The sequence below is a fragment of the Crocuta crocuta genome, unplaced genomic scaffold (genome assembly GCF_008692635.1).
Source record: "Crocuta crocuta isolate KB4526 unplaced genomic scaffold, BGI_CrCroc_1.0 scaffold275, whole genome shotgun sequence".
Taxonomy (NCBI): Eukaryota; Metazoa; Chordata; class Mammalia; order Carnivora; family Hyaenidae; genus Crocuta; species Crocuta crocuta.
The window spans coordinates 1,507,704-1,529,214 of NW_027530497.1; the positions used below are offsets into that span (position 1 = coordinate 1,507,704).

Genomic DNA, 21,511 nt, shown 5'->3' on the forward strand with positions numbered 1-21,511 from the left:
GCTCAAAATCAGATAGATATCTTTAAAAAAAAAAAAAAAAAGGAAATTTAATAATCTTATTTTACGATGTATAAAAAGTATATAAACTCAGTAAATCTTATAGTTATAGAACTTATTTTAATAGAGAGTGCAGTATTTTAAATTTTTAATTATTTATTTGATTAAACTCTAATCGCAATGAGGAGCTTGAACTCACGATGCTAAAATCAAGAGTCTCATGCTCTACCAACTGAGCCAGCCAGACGCCCTGAGAGTGTAGTTTAAATTCTACTACTAGCATTCTTTGTTCTTCTGTTTATATAAACGAAGCAAACCCATTCTTATTTTTTCTGAGGAAATTTATAAAAAATAAAAAAGCTCCTGTTTAATTGGGAAATCACCTGTTAACCACTTGTTTTTATAGCAACCATGCAACTGATCTAACCTGATACTTTCCATCACCTGCCAAATATTCCATCCTTAATTCTCTAAACTTTTGCCTCCTGTGGCATTCTGTGCTCAATTAGAAAAACACAGTTTAATCCTATGTCAGTGCCTGTAAATTTTATGGCAAAAATGTAATCAGTCTTATTATATTTAAGTTTTGTTTTTTTTTAAGCCAGAAATCTTTCTAGGAACCAAAGCTGTCTGCAATTGGGTTGGTTGCCTCCTGAGTCAGTGTGCTCATCACCGGCTAACTCAGCATCTGTGACTTAAAGGCCGACCTGCACACGGTAGCCTGGTGTCCCTCCCATGCCTGACTTCGCCACTCTTCGCTGTGTTCCAGCCAGCCTGCGCGAGGTCTCATGACTTGGGAGCTTCTGCTTCCGCTATTTGCTCTGCCAAGGTGGCCTACTTCTTTGTACTTAACGAAACTCTTGTTTTTCCTTCATTCTACTCATCTCGCCACTGCTATAGGGCCTTCCCACACCCATCTTAATGTTCTCATAGCACTGTGCACGCAGTACTTTGAACTACTTAAACATAATCTCGATATTTTGCAGTTATTTGTACTCAGTTCATTCTCCCCACTGCCACTGAATTGTGGGCGCCTTGAATTCAGAAAAGCATTCTGGTTTCTCTTTGTATTTCCAGAGCCTGAGCTTACCTGGCAAACAGAAGGTCTATCTAACAAGTATCTATCGAACAATATATGAAAAAATAAATGAATGCACGCATGCATGCTGTGAAGTTGTTCTTCCAGCCAGATGGGGAGTAGTTGAATTAGATTATCTTTAGTGTCTCTCATAAAGCTAAGTTTATTACTTTATGATTTGCACACTCCTATTAATTTAGTAGCTGGCTCAGCTGGCTAGAGCATGGAGTTAAGGAGAGAGGCAATTGATCCAAATCCTCCATGGACCAATTACCTTCACAGAGAATGAAGAACAATACTCTGTATCTCTAAAAATAGCCAGTCAAGGCACTTCGGTACAAATCCATCTCCCCAGCTACAAAGCCCATGAAATTCACACCCTACTTCTGAAGGGCCAATTGGCTTATTGCCCTATATTAAAGAAAACATCCATACGAAAACAAATATATCATCTGAAATGAGACACATCTTATTTAGGATTATAGACTCTATAAATGTAAGTATCATCTTGCCGAAGGTCTCAACTGATAAATGACCAACTTGGGTCTTGAACTCATGACTGAACCCAGAGCTCAGGTTCTTTATAATGCCTACAATATACTAGGCATCCAATAAACACTGGTATTATTATAGAGCTCATGTACTTGAAAAACAATCAGCTGTACTCACCATATTGAATAAAGTTAAAGGAAAATAAAGTCTAATTCAATTTCAGAGTACATTATTCTAATTCTCTTCACAATAGCCTTACAGATATATGCTTATTTACTATACCCCATTCCTCCCTGTGTTTACCTAATTCTTTCTTACTCACAATTTAAGGTTCAATGAAAATGTGACCTCATTTATGACAGCCTCTTCTCCACTTACAGAACCATCGCAACCATACTGAGTCACTTACAGTTCACGGCTTTTTTCTTGTATGTTTCCGTTTTGCCCAGTATTGTCTTCCCTCAGAGATTTTAAGCCCCTCCAGGATAGGCCTAGTCTTTTTATTTTTCCCAAAGCCTGGGAACACTGTTCTGCACTCAGTTGTTCAGAGTAAATGTTGAATGAACAATGAATGGCTTCAGTAGTGGACTACCTGGTGAAGAGCTGTTGGGTCCCTAATTCTATCCCTCTCTCTACCTGCTGGTGTTGCTGGCCGAGGACGTATTGATTAGCATCTTTATTAGTGGTGTACTAAAGCCTTTGCCATTTCTTAGTCACCTAGTAAATTCTCCTTTGGGAAACTTGTAGCTAAAACAAATTGATTACAGTCAACTCTCAATTTGTCGTAATACAGTATGGATGACCGTAGATCAAGTAGGTCCAAGTATCACATATTTTAGCTGGCATTTTCAATCTTTCTGTCATCAAATCATTGCCCTAGGTACTGAACAGTGAGGGTGTATATCTCTTGCTTGTCTCCATATTATTAAGTGTTAAGTATGATATCAAAACAAAGGGAAAACGTAGAGATAAACCATGTAATATAAAAAATGAACCACAGTACCATTCCCTGTACCACACAGTATAAAAACTTACATAGCTGATGGATGCTAACAGATTCTCTCTTTTATTTTGCTTTCAAATTATTTGAATTGCTTAATTTTTAGGTGACTCACCTCCCTCTTCCATTTTTAAAAGTGACCTATTGGTATCTTTCCCCCCATTTTTTTATTTCTTATTCTAGACAGAATAAAGATGAAATAAATAATTGAGGATGAGGTAACATATAGAGATTTATACCATACTCTAATAACACAATAATAATTTGGTACTATTAATGATAAGCTCAGTACATGTAAACCCTCGATAGCTAAGTTGTCTGGTAAGAACTTAATTTGGTGGCTGAAATTCTGAACTTCTGTAACACTCTATTTTTATCTTTCTTAGGGTGCATACCACTTTGAATAAGTTTAAGTTACTTGAGGGTTAAATCCATGTTTTATTTACCTGGATATTCATGCATTTAAAAAAAGGTAGAGGTACATGGGTAGCTCAGTCAGTTAAGCGTCTCAGGTCATGATCTAGCTGTTTTTGAGTTCGAGCCCTGCATCAGGCTCTTTGCTGTCAGCACAGAGCCCGCTTCAGGTCCTCTGCCCCCTCCCCCATGTGCTCCCCTTCTCTCTCTCTCTCAAAATAAATAAACTAAGAAAAAATAAGTTAAACAGGATCTTAGTTTAGAAGTCATTTCTTCTTTGATTCAAGCAGTCGCCACCAGATGCTGTACCACACACATACCTACTTTATGGTAAGACTTACCGTGATACATATCCAGAATTTTTTATGTCATTCCAGGTACTTTCCTTGGCTTCTCCACTTACAGAATCATATTTGCTTTCAGTTTGACACTGAGTTTCCGATTCCTTCCTTTGCTGATAAGGTAGGGGAAATAAAATCACTATCAAAGCCGAACTGAAGTTAGCTAACCATCTTAAGCTATAAGGTAACATTATGGACAAAAATAAAAGTCTTCTAAGAACACAAAATACAGCCTTTCCTTGGTCAGTGGGAAGTGAAATGGTAGGGGTGAAAGTCAGATTGCAGTGGGTTGAGGAGTGAAGGGGTGGTAGGCCAGTGGAGAGGAGCCGATGGGCAATAATAATTTCATGGTAAACCTAAGTAAATTCAGTGCCCCTTTTTCCCCTGCCCACCCCCCCACATTATTCACCCAACTGTTTGAAATACATTAGAATTCTAAAAAATATCTTACTCTTTGAGGGTGAGGATGGAAAAGTCTACGCACAATAAAAGTTGTTGCTACAATACAAAACAGAATAGTTCCGACTATTTCTTTCCACCAGTGTAAGAGGAGAACAGGATCCTTTTTGCGAATGTTCTTGTTGTAATTTGGGTTATCGAGAAATCGGACTGTGATCTGTGTGCTCCGTTTGCTCCTCTCTCTCTTGTAGTATGGTAGATAATAACCATTATCTTAAAAAATAAACAAACATTAAAAAGTTTTTTTTTAAAAAGATAAGCCAATATAGAGCCACCTTTGATTGTTAAAAAATTCTCTATTTTCCTGCCACTTCTATTACTAATTCCTTTTATTAAAGTGTCATCTCTTCTTTAACACATTTCAATAGCCTTATGACCCTACTCTTTCTTTTTTCCTACACAAACATATTTAACTTTATTCCATAAGTATCATGGATCTTCTCTGTACTGAATAATAAGGCTAGAAAGAAAACTTAAAGGGCCACCCATTCATTACCTCATTAATAATTCAATTCTTTAAATTCAGGAAAGAGTTAGACAATCTTCCTCCAAGGATTTTAAACTTTACTTTCATTTAGACAACAATAAAATACCATTCGTATTTTTTGTAAATCTCATTCTTTGCAAACTGAGAAGAAAACATCGCTGACATGCTCATTGGTTTAGTTCACGCTGTCAAAATGAGATTGCCAAAAGCAATCTTTTTGGCTTCTATTTTGTACCATGTGGATAGACTACACAATTCTCTCTTACCTTGTGTTTTGATCAGCATCAGATAAAGACTGATGTTTCTAGGTCAGAGCCTTCTGTTTTTGTCCATTTAAAGTCTACAATAACTTCCCAGTTGAGCCTCTAGGGTGACTGAAGAGGAATCTATGCTTTTGCCTAACGCAGATTTGAGAATTTTTCTTAATATATAACTGTTTGGAATACTTTCATATCTAAATACATCCTAACTTTAAATGCCCAGGAATGTATTTCATGTCAAATTTTACCTACTCTTACTTTTGCACTAATTTCCCTTGTCGGAGGATAAAATTAAAATCACTTCATTTTATAGCATTTCACACAGCATTATGGGAAACACCTACTTTCTTCATTATACAGGCTGATATCATACAGATTATATGACAGGCTTTTGACTAAACAAGAGCTAATCACCAGAATGAAAGATTATTGAACACTTACTATCTGCAGGACACAGTGCTGGCTAAGACTGTATGTGCATTCTCTCACATTTAGGCCTCTTTTTTTTTTTTTTACAGTTTTATTTTTTTTTATGTTTTTTTTATTTTTTTTATTTCTAGGCGAGAGAGAGAGAGAGAGAGAGAGAGAGCGTGAGCAGGAGAGGGGGAGAGAGAGAAGGAGTCACAGACTCCGAAACAGGCTCCAGGCTCTGAGCTGGCAGTCAGCACAGAGCCCGACGCGGGGCTCGAACCCACGAACCGCGAGATCATGACCCAAGCGAAAGTCGGACGCTTAACCGACTAAGCCACCCAGGCGCCCCTCTCATTTAGGCCTCTTAACAACCCAATAAATAAATATTAGGATGCCTTTTCTTGCTTTACAGATGAAGGAACGAAGACGCAGATAAGTTAGGTGCGCCCAACCTAGTAATAGTGGCAAAACTGGGATTTGAACCCTAACAGTCTAGCTCTGGAACCCACACCCTTGGCCACCATTCATACTATGCCTCCCAAGGTATTTTATTTTCTACCTTCCAATGACTACCTTTCATTTGAATTCTAGTAATTCATTTCAAATTAATAAATAAATTTTTTAAATACCTCAACATTTTTAATGCAAGCTTCATCACACTTACCATATGGGTATTGCAAGATGGAAAGGGCGCCATTACTGTACTCTTCATGAGAAAACTTATCATTACTAAGACATTTGTCAAATTCATCAGACCCTACCAAGACAGGAGTCCTGGAAGGAGAATCTAAAAGAAAATGGTAAAATCTTTAAATGTTAAGACTTCAGTGAAACTGCATGAACCTCATTCATTCAAAACACAGACATATTCAACCACAGTTCTGTTCAAATAAATCACACAAATGGTTCAAAGTTCCTTCCCCCTGAAAAGCACAGTCTTGTAGAAAAGATGAGTCATTTAAACAAGTAATTAAAATAGGATGTGATATACGTGATAAACAACTGCACACGCTTTGGAAAGAAAACTGAAGGAAGTAGGTGGCCTAATCTCTGCATTCAACTCATTTAAGTGTCTCAAAGAATAGGCTGGAATGACCAGATAATGTTTCTTTTTTTTTTTTTTTATGTTTTATTTCTTTTTAGGAGAGAGAGAGAGAGAGCGTGAGCAGGGGAGGGTCAGAGAGAGAGGGAGTCACAGACTGAAACAGGCTCCAGGCTCTGAACTGGCAGTCAGCACAGAGCCCGACGCGGGGCTCGAACCCACGAACCGTGAGATCATGACCCAAGCGAAAGTCAGACGCTTAACCGACTAAGCCACCCAGGCGCCCCGACCAGATAATGTTTCATACATATTCTTCACATGACCTTAGCCAAAAGGTCGAGAAGCGATGTTTCATAAATATTCCTAACATAAATATGTTAAGAGCTAATACTTGGTCACAATCAGTGAATGGTTAGAATATTTCTCTGTTGTCTGGAGAAATATTTTATTAACACTGATTTCTATGGAAGCAGCTGTTGTTTCAATGAAATCAAAGACAATTAAAATTCACTGACATCTCAAATACCTTCCTAGTTTGTCAGCAAAGAAAGAGCACATAATCGTTGCAATCTCTGTGGTATTCAACAGCAGGACAAAGACAGTCACGATTAGGCCTCTGATCACCTCACGACTATTACAAAAGTTCCTGATTCACTTACGGATTAAGGGCTTCCATTTGATTGTTGGCAACGGAACAATTGCATACTCATTGTTGACAGATTCCAAGGCCTTAGGACTTGTAGGAAACTTTTCTGAAATTCTGACAGATGACTGCAGATACAGCTGACCTCTGTACATCCCTGAGTCAATGAGAACGGTATTCATTATGTTTAGAATCAAGCACCAAGGATTTGTTTTTTCCAAAAGGATCATTTGGATTTAATAAAGTGAGATTGATTCCAGTTATTTCCTCATGGGCTACAACACTCTTTTCAAAGAAGAGCCAAGCCTGAAGCGCTCAAATATGACCCAAACAAAACCAGAGGAGGAAAGTTATATACAAGTTGCAATAATTTTCACTGAATAATTATTTTCAGTAATCACTGGAAAACTCTTCTAGTAGGAAAGTTCAAAACAAAATCACTGTTGGGGCGCCCAGGTGGCTCAGTCGGTTAAGCTGACTTTGGCTCAGGTCATGATCTCGCGGTTCATGGGTTCAAGCCCCGCGTTGGGCTCTGTGTTGACAGGTAGCTCAGAGCCTGGGGCCTGTTTCTAATTCTGTGTCTCCCTCTCTCTCTGTCCCTCCCCTGCTCACACTGTCTCTATCTCTCTCTCAAAATAAATAAAACATTAAAAAAATTTTTTAAAAATCACTGTACACTTAGAAAACTAATAGCTTAAATGAAGTAACTTTTTTAAGGAAACCTAAACTAAACACCTATAATTCTGGAGGTACTGCTAACATGTCAGTTAAATACTATCATAAAACATATGTGACATGTTATTCTTTCAAATTCTTGCACTTCATGGAGATTCAGGAGTGGATAGCAAATTGACAGAGCTTACAGAATTTTATGAATATTTCACCACCAATACTAGTGCAAATGATTAGACCCAAAGGTTTGCAAATGTTATTTTGTTGAGGCCTTCAAATACCCAGAAGCACACCAGAATTTTGTTATTATTTTTCAGGTAAGTTGTAAAGATAGATAGAAAAAATAAACATAATCTTTAAGGGGGACCAAATTGATCCAGATGTAATACAAATGTATAAAGTTTTAGACTCTGAGGATATATGAGTAATTTATAGCATATTGTTATGACAGCAGTATTTCTTTCCTTTTTTAAAGGTTTTTTTCTTTTCCTTTTTTTTTAATTGCTTACTCTTGAGACACAAAGCGAGTACATGCGCACACACACACGTACTCTAACAGGGGTGGGGCAGAGAAAAAGGGGTCAGGGGATCCAAAGCAGGCTCTGTGGTGACAGCAGAGAGCCCAAGCCAGGGCTTGAACCCATGAACCACAAGATCATGACCTGAGTCAAAGTCAGACACTTAACCAACTGACCACCCAGGAGCCCTGGCAACATTTCTAAGCCTTTTTTTTTTTAATGTTTATTTATTTTTGAGAGAGAGAGACAGAGTGCGAGCAGAGGAGAGGAATAGAGAGAGGGAGACACAGAATCCAAAGCAGGCTCCAGGCTCTGAGCTGTCAGCACAGAGCCTGACATGGGGCTCAAACTCCCAGACTGCGAGATCAAGATCTGAGCCTAAGTCAGATGCTTAACTGACTGAGCCACCCAGGCGCTCCTTTAAGTCTTTCTAACATAGGTCTCAGAGGAAAAGAATATTCCACAGTAATTGAAAGTTTCAGAATTGGGTAAATGGAAGGGGTACATGTGGCTTGGTCAGTTAAATGTTCAACTTCGATTTAGGTCATGATCTCCCAGTTTATGAATTCGACTGATAGCTTGAATTGTCCATCTCCCTCTCTCTCTGTCCCTTCCCCACTCGTGCTCTCTGTCTTTCTCTCTCTCTCTCTCAAGAATATTAAAAAAATTTTTAAAAAAAGAATGAATAAATGGAAAAAACAGGAATGTAAATCAAAGTATAAATCTTAAGGGCAACCTAAGCCAGAGAATGTACTTAGGAATTACAACTGCCATAGGCATCCTGAAATGGAAAGGAACGATGCAGGAATAAAGCCTAAACGTCATTATGTCCTGTCACTAGATAAGAGACATCTACTCACCCAAGTAAACGCTGTTTTCTGTGGCTCCTCGAGCAGCTTCTACAATGTCTTCTTCATCTTCTAAAACATCATCATTAGATGCATAACTTGTATCATCAAAAAGACTAATGGGAATGACTTTTCCGTCCTTAACCAGCCAGGCAGATGCAATGGGAGTACAAAACTAAACAAAAACGGAAAAGAAATCTCACATACATCTCAGCAGTATGTACTTAATTCAACTCCTAAAAATGACATTTAAAAATCACACTTTAAAAAAATGTTTCCAGCTTAGTGAGGGATAATTAACAAATAAAAATGTATATATTTATAGTATGCAATGCCATATTTTGATGGTATACTGTGAGACGATTAGCACAATCAAGCTAATTAACCTATCCATCACCTCACATCATTATTTTTGTTCACGTCAACATTTAAAATCTACCCTCATTTCACAACATATACGTATATCAAATTATCACACTGTACACCTCAAATATGTCGTTTTTATTTATCAAGTATACCTCAACAAAGAAAAAAATTTTTTAACCTACTCTCAGCAAATTTCAAGTATATAGTATCATTCAGCATAGTCATGACTTACGTCCACAGAACTTATCCCTTCTGCATAACCGAGACTTTGTACCCTTTGACCAATATTTCTCCATTTCTCCTACTTCCCAGCCCCTAGCAACTACCACTCTAGTCTTTGCCCTGTGTGTTCAACTTTTAAAATTCCATATGTAAGATTGTGCGCTTATTACTGGCTTATTTCACTAAGCATCATGTCTTCCAGAATCAGCCACGATCTCACAGGATCTCCCTCCTTAAGGCTGAGTGACACTCCCCTATGTATATATACACACCCCATTTTCTTGATCTGATGGACATTTAGCCTGCATCTCTATCTTGGCTACTGTGAATCATGATGCACTGAATGTGACAGTGCAGATATCTCTTCGAGATACTGATTTCATTTGACTATATTGGGAAATGGGATTGCTGAATCATATGGCAGATCTTGTTTTAATTTTTCGAAGCACCTCCATGCTGTTTTCCATATGCTGTGCATTTCCGCTCTGAGCAGCAGTGCATGAGAGTGCAAACACCCTCACCAGCACTTGTTCTCTGGAGTCTTTTTCAGAATAGCCATCCTAACGGGTGTAGAGCTACACATTTCTTAAGGCATAGAGAACAGGTTGAGAGTCTACAATGAGAGATTTCCCTCTACCCAACAAGTTTGGTCAAACTGGGAAAGGAAACCAACGTACTGATAAATTGTCAGTGGTTGTACGTACCTGGTATTCCCATTCCAGATGTCCTCCCTTCTTGTTAAAGGCCATAACCTTCCAGTCAGCAACTGACACCTTTATCACTGTGTCCATCATGGAGGCTTCTTGTTCTTCCACATCTGAAATAATTTTAGACCCTTCTTTGTGCCCACTGGGCTTTAAGGTGCTTTCAATAAATCCGGCTCTAGTTTCCACGTCTGGAATATACCGAAGTTCAAAGTGGCCAACACTGAAATTCCACCTTAAATTTACAAAGGTTTGTTTTAGAAACTGACACTTATGTAAAGGGATCAAATCATAAAGAACTGCTCTAGATTCCAGAGGCAAACACTAAAATTTTGTGAGGAGACAAAGAGTAATACAATTTTCTGGGAGTGCTTTGCTGGTTTACGCCACAAGAGGGCATCACTTTGTACGAATCTGCCAGAAACAACGGTTCTGAGTTGTAAACTGACGATGGCTATGGGGCAGATTTTCTCTCAGAAAGTAACAAATGTTCACATTTCCAAATCAGAACGATTTTCTCAACGACACATCAAAGTTACCTTAAAATGAGGGCAGCAGCAATGTGCTTTCTTAATTAAATTAAAGCCTGGGCACATTTCATTCAAATGCAGAGAAATTAATTCGTGCTATGAAACCAATGTACATAGCAAGGTAAATGCATCGGTTTTGTATTTATATGAAAACAGCCCCAAAAAGCAATGTGATTCAGTGCACTAAGCCTGAGGGTCATACAACCTGAGCTCTAATCTCAAACCTCTCCTGAGATCTGGCAAGTCATTGAACCTTTCCTGAATTTCAGTGACCTCATCTATAAAGTGGCAGTAACAAGGCTTCTTCTATAATGAATATACAGATCACTTAACTTTTGACAATATAATGACTTGTCACTGAGATAGAAAATGGCCTAATAATTCTGACATCTATTAAAAAATAAATTTAGGGAACATGGATCCTAGACCCCAGACTCTTCCTATTCTGGTAACTCAAAATTCTGTTGAGACGGACATCTGTTCCAATTGGTGGCTGCACACCCAGCAAGCACTCATCTGTTCCTACTGGTGGCTGCACACCCAGCAAGCACTTAAGGAAACGAAATCCCAGGGGCACCTGGGTGGCTGTCAGCACAGAGCCCGCTTTGGATCCTCTGTTCCCCTCTTGCTGCCCCTCCCCTGCTTGCTCTCTCTCTCTCCCTCAAAAATAAACAAACATTAAAGATATTTTTTTAAAAAAGGAAACAAAATCCCATCAGGAAAAAGAAGGTCAGATTGCCAGCAGATGCAAGGCCCTACTCACAGTCCAGTGAACACAGAAATACAGTCTTAACCGATTTTGAGAAAACAGGAAAGGAAACTGAATTATATTGCATCACATTAGATAATATCTGAAAGTCTAGTTCACTTTCAAAAGATGAAGATGAGATCTCAAATTATTTTTACTATGGAGGCAAGCTAAAATTTAAATATTAGGTAGGTTAAAAAAAAAAACAATCATGTGATTTAGGACCAGCATAAGGAATCCAAACATTTTACTTTTTAATCACATAGTTCAATGTAAAAATTACGTAAGGAATTCATTATTTGAAAAGGGAAACATAAAGGCATTTGACCAAATGAATTATACTTTAACACTTTAGGAAAACAGACTAAAATGTTATTTTAAAAATGAATGGTCAAACACCATATGAAACTACTTACTAGAGAGAATTAACTACAGAGTCAAAGAGGCCCAAGTTGAAATAAAGTGCATCACCTTTGTCTTAAGTGCTTTCCACATTCAAAGAACTTTGATCTCTAAGATCAGTGAGGTTGCTACATTCATTGTAAGGGCCTTCCTCTGGCTATCATCTCCTGAAGCATATGGTGGGAGTTTCGATTCAGGAGTTGTTAAAAACCATTAGGCCATTTTCGTTTATTTATTAATTAAAAAAAAGTTTATTTTTGAGAGTGAGGGCATGTGTATGTGTGTGGGGGGGAGGGCAGAGAGAGAAGGGGACAGAGGATCAGAAGCAGGTTCTGCGGTGACAGCAGAGACTCCAATGTGGGGCTCAAACTCACAAACCGTGAGATCATGCCTGAGCCTGAGTCAGATGCTTAACCAACTGAGCCACCCAGGAGGCTCCTATGAGACCATTTTTAATTTACGGGCCTACCTCTCTCTTAAAGGAGTTGTATGTTTTTAGGGCAAGAAAATAGTTTAGGAAATCTCCATAAATAAAAAAATCTGATACATCTGGGTTTTGCTGAATGAATGATCAATGGCCACATTATCTGAATACATACTTCTCATTGCCACTGCGCGGTCCGACAGCTCTAACGGTTTTCTGGGAGCGCTGCAGAAGTAAGATGTCTTCCTGTTCCATCTCCTCATTGTCCCACTGGCGACAACCCAAAGCTGAGCAGATGTACCTCACCTGAGAAGACAGATATACATTTTGTAAAGAATACATAAGTTACAGGAGATCGGAGACATTAAAAGAATCTATGTAATTTATAAAACAAATTGTGGGAACTGTCAGAAATACCCCAAATTAAGAAGCATCAGTTAGACTACGAACTCCAAAAATGAGTTATTTAGAACCACAAAGAAACAATAAATATTTACCTCAGGAATGACTAAGGGAAAATCCTTATTTTAAGGATTTAGATAATTTTAGTTTTATTTGGGGGATCTTCAAGGATGAGACACAAGAAGAAATAGATAAGGAGTTGTCATCTTAACAATGATATCATTAATAAGAGTCCAGGTGTATTTTTTTTTTATGTTTTTTTTTTTTTTAATTTTTTAGGAGAGAGAGAGAGAGACAGCGTGAGCAGGGGAGGGTCATAGAGAGAGGGAGTCACAGAATCCGAAACAGGCTCCAGGCTCTGAGCTGGCAGTCAGCACAGAGCCCGACATGGGGCTTGAACCCACAAACCGAGAGATCATGACCTAAGCGAAAGTCGGACGCTTAACTGACTAAGCCACCCAGGCGCCCCTAAGAGTCCAGGTGTATTAAAAACTCAGCCTCAGAGTTCCCATATGATGGAAGTATTTGTGGGTTTTTTTTTAATGTTTTATTTATTTCTGAGAGAGAGATAGNAAAGACTTAAACCTCTTTTAATAGCTCTAGTATTTAAAAGTACTTCCTTCAAACCTTCATTAGAAAGACAAAAGAGGACTCTTAGTAAGGTCTGAGCTAAAATCCTCACAGAAGGAAGCAGATGTGCTAGAACACCCGAATTTTGTAGAAGCACATCAAATCAGAGAACCAGGTGATGGGGTTCCATCCCACTGTTTCACAGATGAGAATGCTGAAGGAGACAGGGTCGCAAGACCTCCTTGGTACAATGCAGATATAGGTAGCAGAGAAGGCAGAGAAGCATCTGCAAGAGCAAGAGGGGGCTATAGGCCTAACATTTAGGTAAGGAAACATTAACATGTGAAAACCTCAAGGGGCAAAAGATCATTTTTCTATTCTTGTTTTAGTCATAAGTCTATATACAAAATATTCACATATCAAGGTTAAGGGTTAAAAAAAGAGTTCTACCTTTCTTTAAAAAAAATTTTTTTTAAATGTTTCTTTACTTTTGAAGGAAAGAAGACAGAGCATGAGCCCGTAATGGGCAGAGAGAGAAAGGGAAACACAGAATCCGAAGCAGGGTCAAGGCTCTGAGTTGTCAGCACAGACCCTGATGCGGAGCTCGAACTCACTAACTGTGAGATCATGGCCTGAGCCAAAGTCAGATGATTAAATGACTATGCCACCCAGGTGCCCCAAGATTTTACCTTTCTAAAAAGGATGTTTTTAATTAGTTACTCCTAATAAGAGATTTATATTGGAAGACCAATCTTAGAAGCAGATGATGGTTATAATCTGAAACCTAACGTTAGAGAGAATCTATCCTCAGACCTAAGTCAAATTGAACCTTGGAAATGTCTGAACTTCTAAAAGTTTCAATTTTTTCTTATCTGTAAAATAAGCACAACTTTCCTCTTCATAAATAAGTAGCAATTATTCTTATCAGGATTATTATTAATATATGGAGGGTTCCTTATCTGTCTAAATGGAAACAAAAATGTGTGACTTCTAGGAATGTCATGAAGATTTCAAAATAATGTATGAAAAACACAACTGACACAATATTGATTCATTCTCTTCCTCCTGCTCTTCCTGAATCTGCTGATTATTTGTTGTCTTGGATACATTTAGTTTTCTGAATAATATTCTGCCCTTTCTACTTCATAGTTCTTTTATTAAAACAAATGATATCCTCAGGGAAAAATAACAATAAACCTCAACCAGTAACAGTATAGCTTAAAAAATTATTTCCACTAGCCCTATTTATTGATTTCTCTCCAGATAATTCAACATTTTCACTCACCTTTCCACTATATGCACTGAGTCCATATGTAGTCAGAGACTTTCCTCCAACCAAAACAACATCGTCTCCAAATTTATACGAAGATTCAAGAAGTGATTCAACTGTAAAAGGAACAGTTTCCATGCTCTCACGGTCCCGGTCCCACTGAAAAAGGTCTCCATCCAGGGAAGGAATGATCATCTTATTCCCAAATACCTAAAACAGAAGGCAAAAGCGTTCTTACATTTTTTTTTAATGTTTATTTATTTTTGAGAGAGAGCAAGCGAGGGAGGGACAGAGAGAGGGAGACACAGAATCCAAAGCAGGCTCCAGGCTATGAGCTGTCAGCACAGAGCCTGATGTGGGGCTCAAATGCACAAACCGAGATCATGAGCTGAGCCGAAGTCAGCTGTTTAACCGACTGAGCCACCCTGGCGCCCCCCAAACAGGTGAATTTTAAAAGGGATCATAACTTTATGAGGAGTAACCAAGAGCTGGAATCTTGAGACTGATGTTCCCTAGCCTCCTCTGAGCAGCAGGTGGAGGGGCACAATTCATCAACCAAAAGCACTGTGAAAGCACTGCCAATCTCTCCTGGGGCCATGCATAGTGCTCCAGCACGGTTTTTCCTCAAACTCTGTTTGTAGTGGGTGTGCCATAATGGTAAGTGAGCTACCAAAAGAGAGTTCTGTGATCAAGTGAATTCAAGGACAGGTTATAGCAATTAATGTGCTAATACACAATATGTTTTTTAGCAAATGGACAGTTTATGGCAGTATTTTCCAGTCCTGTTTTATCCAGGGCAATTACTATCCTAGGCTCAGATCCACAGAACACAGGTTGATTCAAACAGTATCCCATCCTTTATTTCTGTTCTCAAATCTGCTATGAGCCAGAAGCCTGGTAACAAAGCTTATAGATTTTATGCTTTTAGCTGTCCTTCCTTCTTTTACCAATGTGTATTGAGAACCTACAATGAGCCTGGCATGCGTATGTTGATTGGGAGAGACCACTGAGAGAAAAAAAAAAAAATCACTGCCCTGTAGAGTTCAAACTCTGGTGTCAGGAGACAACATAATGAATAATCAGAGCATATGAGGTAATAAATAGTATAGGAAGTACTAGAACAAGATAAAGGGAGACTAGAAATGTGTGTATGGGAGGGGAAGGGACTGTCAATAGGGAGCTCAGGGTAGACCCTCCTGAGAAAGTAACATTTGAGCAAACTCTAAACTTGGGCCAGTTAACCATGCTGACGTCTGGGGGAACAGCCTTTGCAAAGGCCATAAGGTGGAAGTATGCCCTTCACCTTGGAGGAAGCACAAGGAAGATGGACAGACTATAGCGGGAAGGATGGAGGCATGGGGAGCAAGCCGAAGGCAAGAGATGACGATGGCTCCAATTAGCTTGACAGCACCAGAGGTATTGCAGGGTGTCAGATCTGGAAGGTAAAGCCCATAGGATCTCATGATGGTCTCCCTGTACAGTATAAGCAAAAGAAAAGAGTTCAGGATAACTCTCGAGTTTTTGGCCACGAATTCTTTTTCTTTCTTCTTTCTTTCTTTTCTTTTCTTTTCTTTTCTTTCTTTCTTTCTTTCTTTCTTTCTTTCTTTCTTTCTTTCCTTTCTTTCTTTCTTCCTTCCTTCCTTTCTCTCTTTCTTCTCTTTCTTTCCTTCCTTCCTTCCTTCTCTCTTGCCTTCCTTCCTTTTTAACGTTTATTTATCATTGAAAGACAGAGAGAGACAGAGCACGATCATGGGAGGGGCAGAGAGAAGGGGAGAGACAGAATCTGAAGCAGGCTCCAGGCTCTGAGCTGTCAGCACAGAGCCCAACATGGGGCTTAAACTCACAAATCGTGAGCTCATGACCTGAGCTGAAGCCAGATGCTCAACCGACTAAGCCACCCAGGTGCCCCATGAACACCTTATTTCTTGAGAAAGGGTATTAGTGCATGGCTTTGTGACACTGACCTTTTGGTATTTAAAAATATATGCAATTTGACTTAACTTCAGCTAATGACACAACTGTTTTCCTGATTATCCAGGCCCAAAACTTTAGAAAGAGAGAATATAAAAAGAAGTATGGGCTTAATAAACAAAAACCAAAACTGCAAGCAAATGTTGACCTTAACTTTTTTATAACAAAATTTCTCTATGTACTTCCTTGTTCCTCAAACTATCTTTAAAGAGATACAAACTTGAAAACGTCCCTACTGGCTCTAAAAGTGCTCACACATCCTCCCTCCCTCTAGCTTGGCACCACACTCTCTGATTCTAAAGGGCTGGTAGAAAATCTCTATTCTAATCTATTTCTTTCTTTCATTTTCTAGTTCAAATCCTGTACCTCCTGTCTGAACTATTATAACAACCTCTTTACAGTTCTTAACTGGCAATTTCCTCAACCTAAACTCTACTTATCTTCTAGATTAATCACTGAGTCAGAGTTAAACTTGTTATGACACTATTCAAAAATCTTCAACAGTTCTCTAGTATCTTATTAAAGACCCCAAATCCTAAATCTGACATTCAAAGTCCTCTAAACATGACCTCAAACAACCTTTTCTTCCTTGTCTTCCACTATTCCCTACAGGGGCAGAAACTGGGCATCGCTACTTAAAGCATATCTGTTATTCTGACTGTCCAGTCATGTCATTGTCAATGTCATTTCTTCTTCCTGGAATACCTTCCTGTACCAAAATTGCCCACTGAAATCCTATCTGGCCTTCAAGTTAGCTTCACTTAGTTTTTTGCTTTGAAAACCAAGAAAATTTGAGCAGTGTAAGATTGCTGACCAAAAACTTCCCATTCCTTAGTACTGTGCCTTACTTTTTGCTGTAACTATGAACTGAGACAGCACTACATTCTCAAGAACTGTTCATTGCACCTCTAAGAAATACCGACCCCATACACTAATATTTCTACGTTCACACAAGTGTGTATACAGTGGCCGAGAAAGCAATACACCCAAACCTAGTGCCTGGGTTGCGTTATCCAATTCTACTTCCCACCAAAGGAATCAAGGCTCCTCAGAGAAACATGTGATTCTGGAGCTGGGGCAGGGTGGGCACAAGTCAGGACTTTAGAATCTTATTATTCTAGAGAGTAAGGATGTGTTCAAAAAAAGATGGAAGAATACCACAGATGGAATCGGGAACAATTGAAATACCAAAAGAATTAAGTACTGAATTATAATGTACTGAAGAAAAATAAAAAGAATTGATGAGCCATACTGGTAAAAAAATAGATAAATAATACATGGGGGAGAAGGGAGGGCTCTTCCAGGAATGAAATGCCAAGTGTCTACTGGCAAATACGAAGGGAGGGGTGAAGTTGGAAAAATGAGCATTGTGCAACCACTGCTATAAAGACTGCATCAAGCAGAACTCAGCAATGGTGTTAAATCTAGGAAGCTGGAAATTTTGATGAGGAGTTGGATATTTGCACGGTCTTAAAGTGTCTCCCCATGGACTGCTTATTAGTTACAAGAAACTAAAAATAGAAACAAAACCAAAAAGACCTCCAGTAATTACAGAGTGGAGAACTTAGATAATACCTTGAGCAGATGATCAAAATTAACACCATCAATAAGTGATGGATGGGATACCTTAAGAGAGGAGAGGCACGTCACCTCCTCAGTACTCTAAGAATGCACATCTAAATAACCAGGAAGCACTGGCTAATCATAAAATGAAGAAATGTCTATTTGTTTTATTATTTTTTTTTAATATTTTTTTATTTATTTCTAGGAGAGAGACAGAGAGAGACAGTGTGACCAGGGGAGGGTCAGAGAGAGAGGGAGACACAGACTCTGAAATAGGCTCCAGGCTCTGAGCTGGCAGTCAGCACAGAGCCCAACACGGGGCTCGAACCCATGAACCGCGAGATCATGACCTAAGCGAAAGTCGGACGCTTAACCGACTAAGCCACCTAGGCGCCCCTAAAAATGTCTATTTGTTTTAAATAAAACAGCAGAGAGATTGTATTCTTCAAAAGTGTCAATGTCAGAAAAGACAAAGTCTGTAGAAAATTCTAGATAAAAGAGTCTAATGGGACAAATAGATGTACTACCTGACCCTACACCAGAGGCTACGCTAGAGGTAAAGGACACCATAAAAGATATCACAGGTACCCTTCAGAGATATTGTGAGTTTGGTTCTAGGCTACCTCCATAAAACAAGTCAAATGAATTTTTGGTTTGTCAGTGCCAATAAAAGCTATGTTTACACGACTCTGTAGTTTATTAAGTGTGCAAGAGCATTATGTCTACAAAATAACATAATACATTAGTTAAAAAATACTTTATTGCTAAAAAATGCTAACCATCGTATGAGGTCTCAGCTAATCACAGTCACTGATCACAGAACACCGTAACAAGTACATGACAAAGTTTGAAATACTGGGAGAATTTCCAGTGGTGACACACACAGAGAAGTGAGCAAATGCTGTTGGAAAAATGGTGCCAACAGACTTGCTTAATGTGGGGTTGCCACAAACCCACAATTGGTAAAAACACAGTAAAATGAGGTATGCCCGTACTAGGTCAACTGATAAAACTGAAAAATACAGGTGGTACATTAATGTATCGATATAAATTATGATGTTGGTAATTATGCTGTGATTATGTAAAAGAATATCTCTATCAGGAATACAACTAAAGTATTTAGGAGCAAAGGGCCATGATGGATAGCTGATTTATCTCCAAATGTTTTAGGGGAAAAGAAGTATGTATGAGAGGTTGGGGGAGAAACAAAGGGAGAAAGAGAGACAACTCAAATGATAAAGCAAACAAGATTTGGGGTAGGTAAATCTGGGTATATAAAGGTTGGCCCTTTTTTTTATTGTTATCATTTTTATTCATGCAACTTTTTGTAGTTTGAAATTATTTCTAAATAAGAGGTTAAAAAGAAAAGAAAGGTAAAAAAAAAGCTTGCAGGAGCTCTGTAATTAAACTCAGAAGGCTATACCATTAAAACAAAGGTTCGTCATAATTCTGAGTATTTAAAGATCTCCAACTATTACTCTTTATTAAAAAAACATTTGATTTTAAGTAAACTCTTTTTTTAACATTTATTTACTTTTGAAGGAGAGAGAGAGACAGAGCATGAGCGGGGAAGGAGGCAGAGAGAGGGAGACACGCAATCTGAAGTAGGATCCAGGCTCTGAGCTGTCAGCACAGAGCCTGATGCGGGGCTGGAAACCACAAACCTTGAGATCATGACCTGAGCTGAAGTCAGACACTTAACCGACTGAGCCACCCAGGCGCCCCTTAAATAAACTCTTAAATGGCACCAGTATGTATATGGCACCTCATATTACCTTAGAGTTTTCACATTACTATTTTATTCTTTTTCTTTTTTTGTTTTTTAAGTTTAGAGAGAGAGCAAGGACACAGGTGTGCACATGACTTGGGGAGGGGCAGAGGAAGAGGGAGAGAGACTCCCAAACAGGCTCCTCACTGCCTGCACAGACCCTGACATGGGGCTTGAACCCACAACCGTGAGATCATGACCTGACCCAAAATCAAGAATCAGACACTTAACTGACTGAGCCCCCCAGGCGTCCCTACTCTTTGCTTTCTTATTTTAGTTTTTAAAAATTAAAACTTTCCTTTTTATGTTTTGTAGAAAGTCCAACTTGAAGTTGTCATTAAGAGGAGATTTAGGTCATTAGTATACATGCCCTATAAAAACAATATGAAGGCAACATGATTTTGAGTTACCTATCAGAAAATCAAGTATCTACTGTTGTCTGCCTTTCGTATTATGTTAGGTATTCTCTATCCTATTTACCAGAATAGTACATTCAAATTATGATAAAGTTAAAATATAGGTATTTTGGTTCTCTGGTCATGTTAACAGCAGCACTAGTTAAGTACAATCAGGGAAAGCAGGTGTGAATCACTACAAGAAAGAGGAAGAGGAGCTAGAAGGTCTGTGGTAAACAGATAACATTTATTTTGACTTGTTTCCTCTTCCATTAACAACCTCTTTTCTCCTAAAGCACTAGTAGATCTGTAAGAAACGCAATGGCTCCTCAGTGCAAAACATCAAAAAGTGAAAAACAACAAACAAAAGACTATCAAACTAATATAGATTAAAATTCACTTCTGTGTTAAAGATGATCTATACATATGCCTCCAAATGTAGAAGAAAACGAACATCCTACAATTAAAAGTATGGTTTAGGGGCATATGGTGGCTCAGTGGGTTAAGTGTCTGACTTCAACTCAGGTCACGATCTCACAGTTTGTGAGTTCGAGCCCCACATCCGGCTCTGTGCTGACACCTTAAAGCCTGGAGCCTACTTCGGATTCTGTGTCTCCCTCTCTCTCTACCCTTCCCTTCCCTGATCGTTCTCTCCCTCTCTGCCTCTCTTCCCCTCCCTCTCAAAACTAAACAAACATTAAAAAAATTCTTTTAAAAATATGGTTTAGTGCTCACTTTGGCAGCACATATACTAAAAGAAATCATATACATATACCTACATATACGTATAGGGTTTAAACCTCAAGAAGATTTGAGGTGATTGACCATATTGAGAAGAACCACCTTTTTTTTAAAGTTAGATCTTCAACAACGTTAACTCAGTGAGAAAAGTGCAAAACCCAAAACAACAACAGAAACCATTATGATTCAGTACTTAATCATCATGCATACTTCGAGGTTGTGATTTTAAAAGCTCACTTGGAAATAGCAGCTCTTCACTAATTGGTTGCTGATGACTCACACACAGGGCTGCTAACCTTTGCACTGATCTGAGTAAAGTCTTTCAGGCTGCATCTGTGCAGGCAGATGGTGCTTTTCCTTGAGAGCCACAAGAAATGATGTCTGCATGCAGTTCAGGTAGTGAGATGACATCACCCCTCACAAGAGCATTACCTCACCCTCCCAGCATAGGAATGAGTCACTCCATAGTCAGCTGCAAATCTCTTGGTAGAAAAAAATGTAGGTTACGGTGATGCATTTTTACATCCCACTGATTCGTCTCTGCAAGCAGCTATTTGTTCTGATTCGCTTCTCTGCCTCTCAAACTAATTGCGTGACTTGCTTCCTCCATCAGTCACTTTTTAAAAATATAAATTCTTGTTATTTTATGGTTTCTAACCCCCCCATTTGTTTTTTCCTGTTCATAATTTTAAAATGAAAGGTTGTCACACTGGTTGGCAAACTCAGTACCAAAGAGCCAATCAAGATCTTTATCCGTGCAATCACAAAGCAGT

At 38.7% G+C, this 21,511-nt stretch overlaps 1 protein-coding gene across 1 annotated transcript in view; it reads right to left on the reverse strand.

Annotated features, from left to right (window-relative positions):
- Positions 1-21,511, reverse strand: part of EIF2AK3 (eukaryotic translation initiation factor 2 alpha kinase 3) — a 63,364-nt gene that overhangs the window by 16,965 nt on the left and 24,888 nt on the right. The window contains 9 exon segments of the mRNA XM_077766692.1: positions 2-20; positions 3,323-3,435; positions 3,774-3,994; positions 5,604-5,726; positions 6,641-6,781; positions 8,675-8,837; positions 9,955-10,189; positions 12,234-12,364; positions 14,316-14,510. Of these exon segments, the coding sequence (XP_077622818.1) occupies positions 2-20; positions 3,323-3,435; positions 3,774-3,994; positions 5,604-5,726; positions 6,641-6,781; positions 8,675-8,837; positions 9,955-10,189; positions 12,234-12,364; positions 14,316-14,510 (1,341 nt within the window).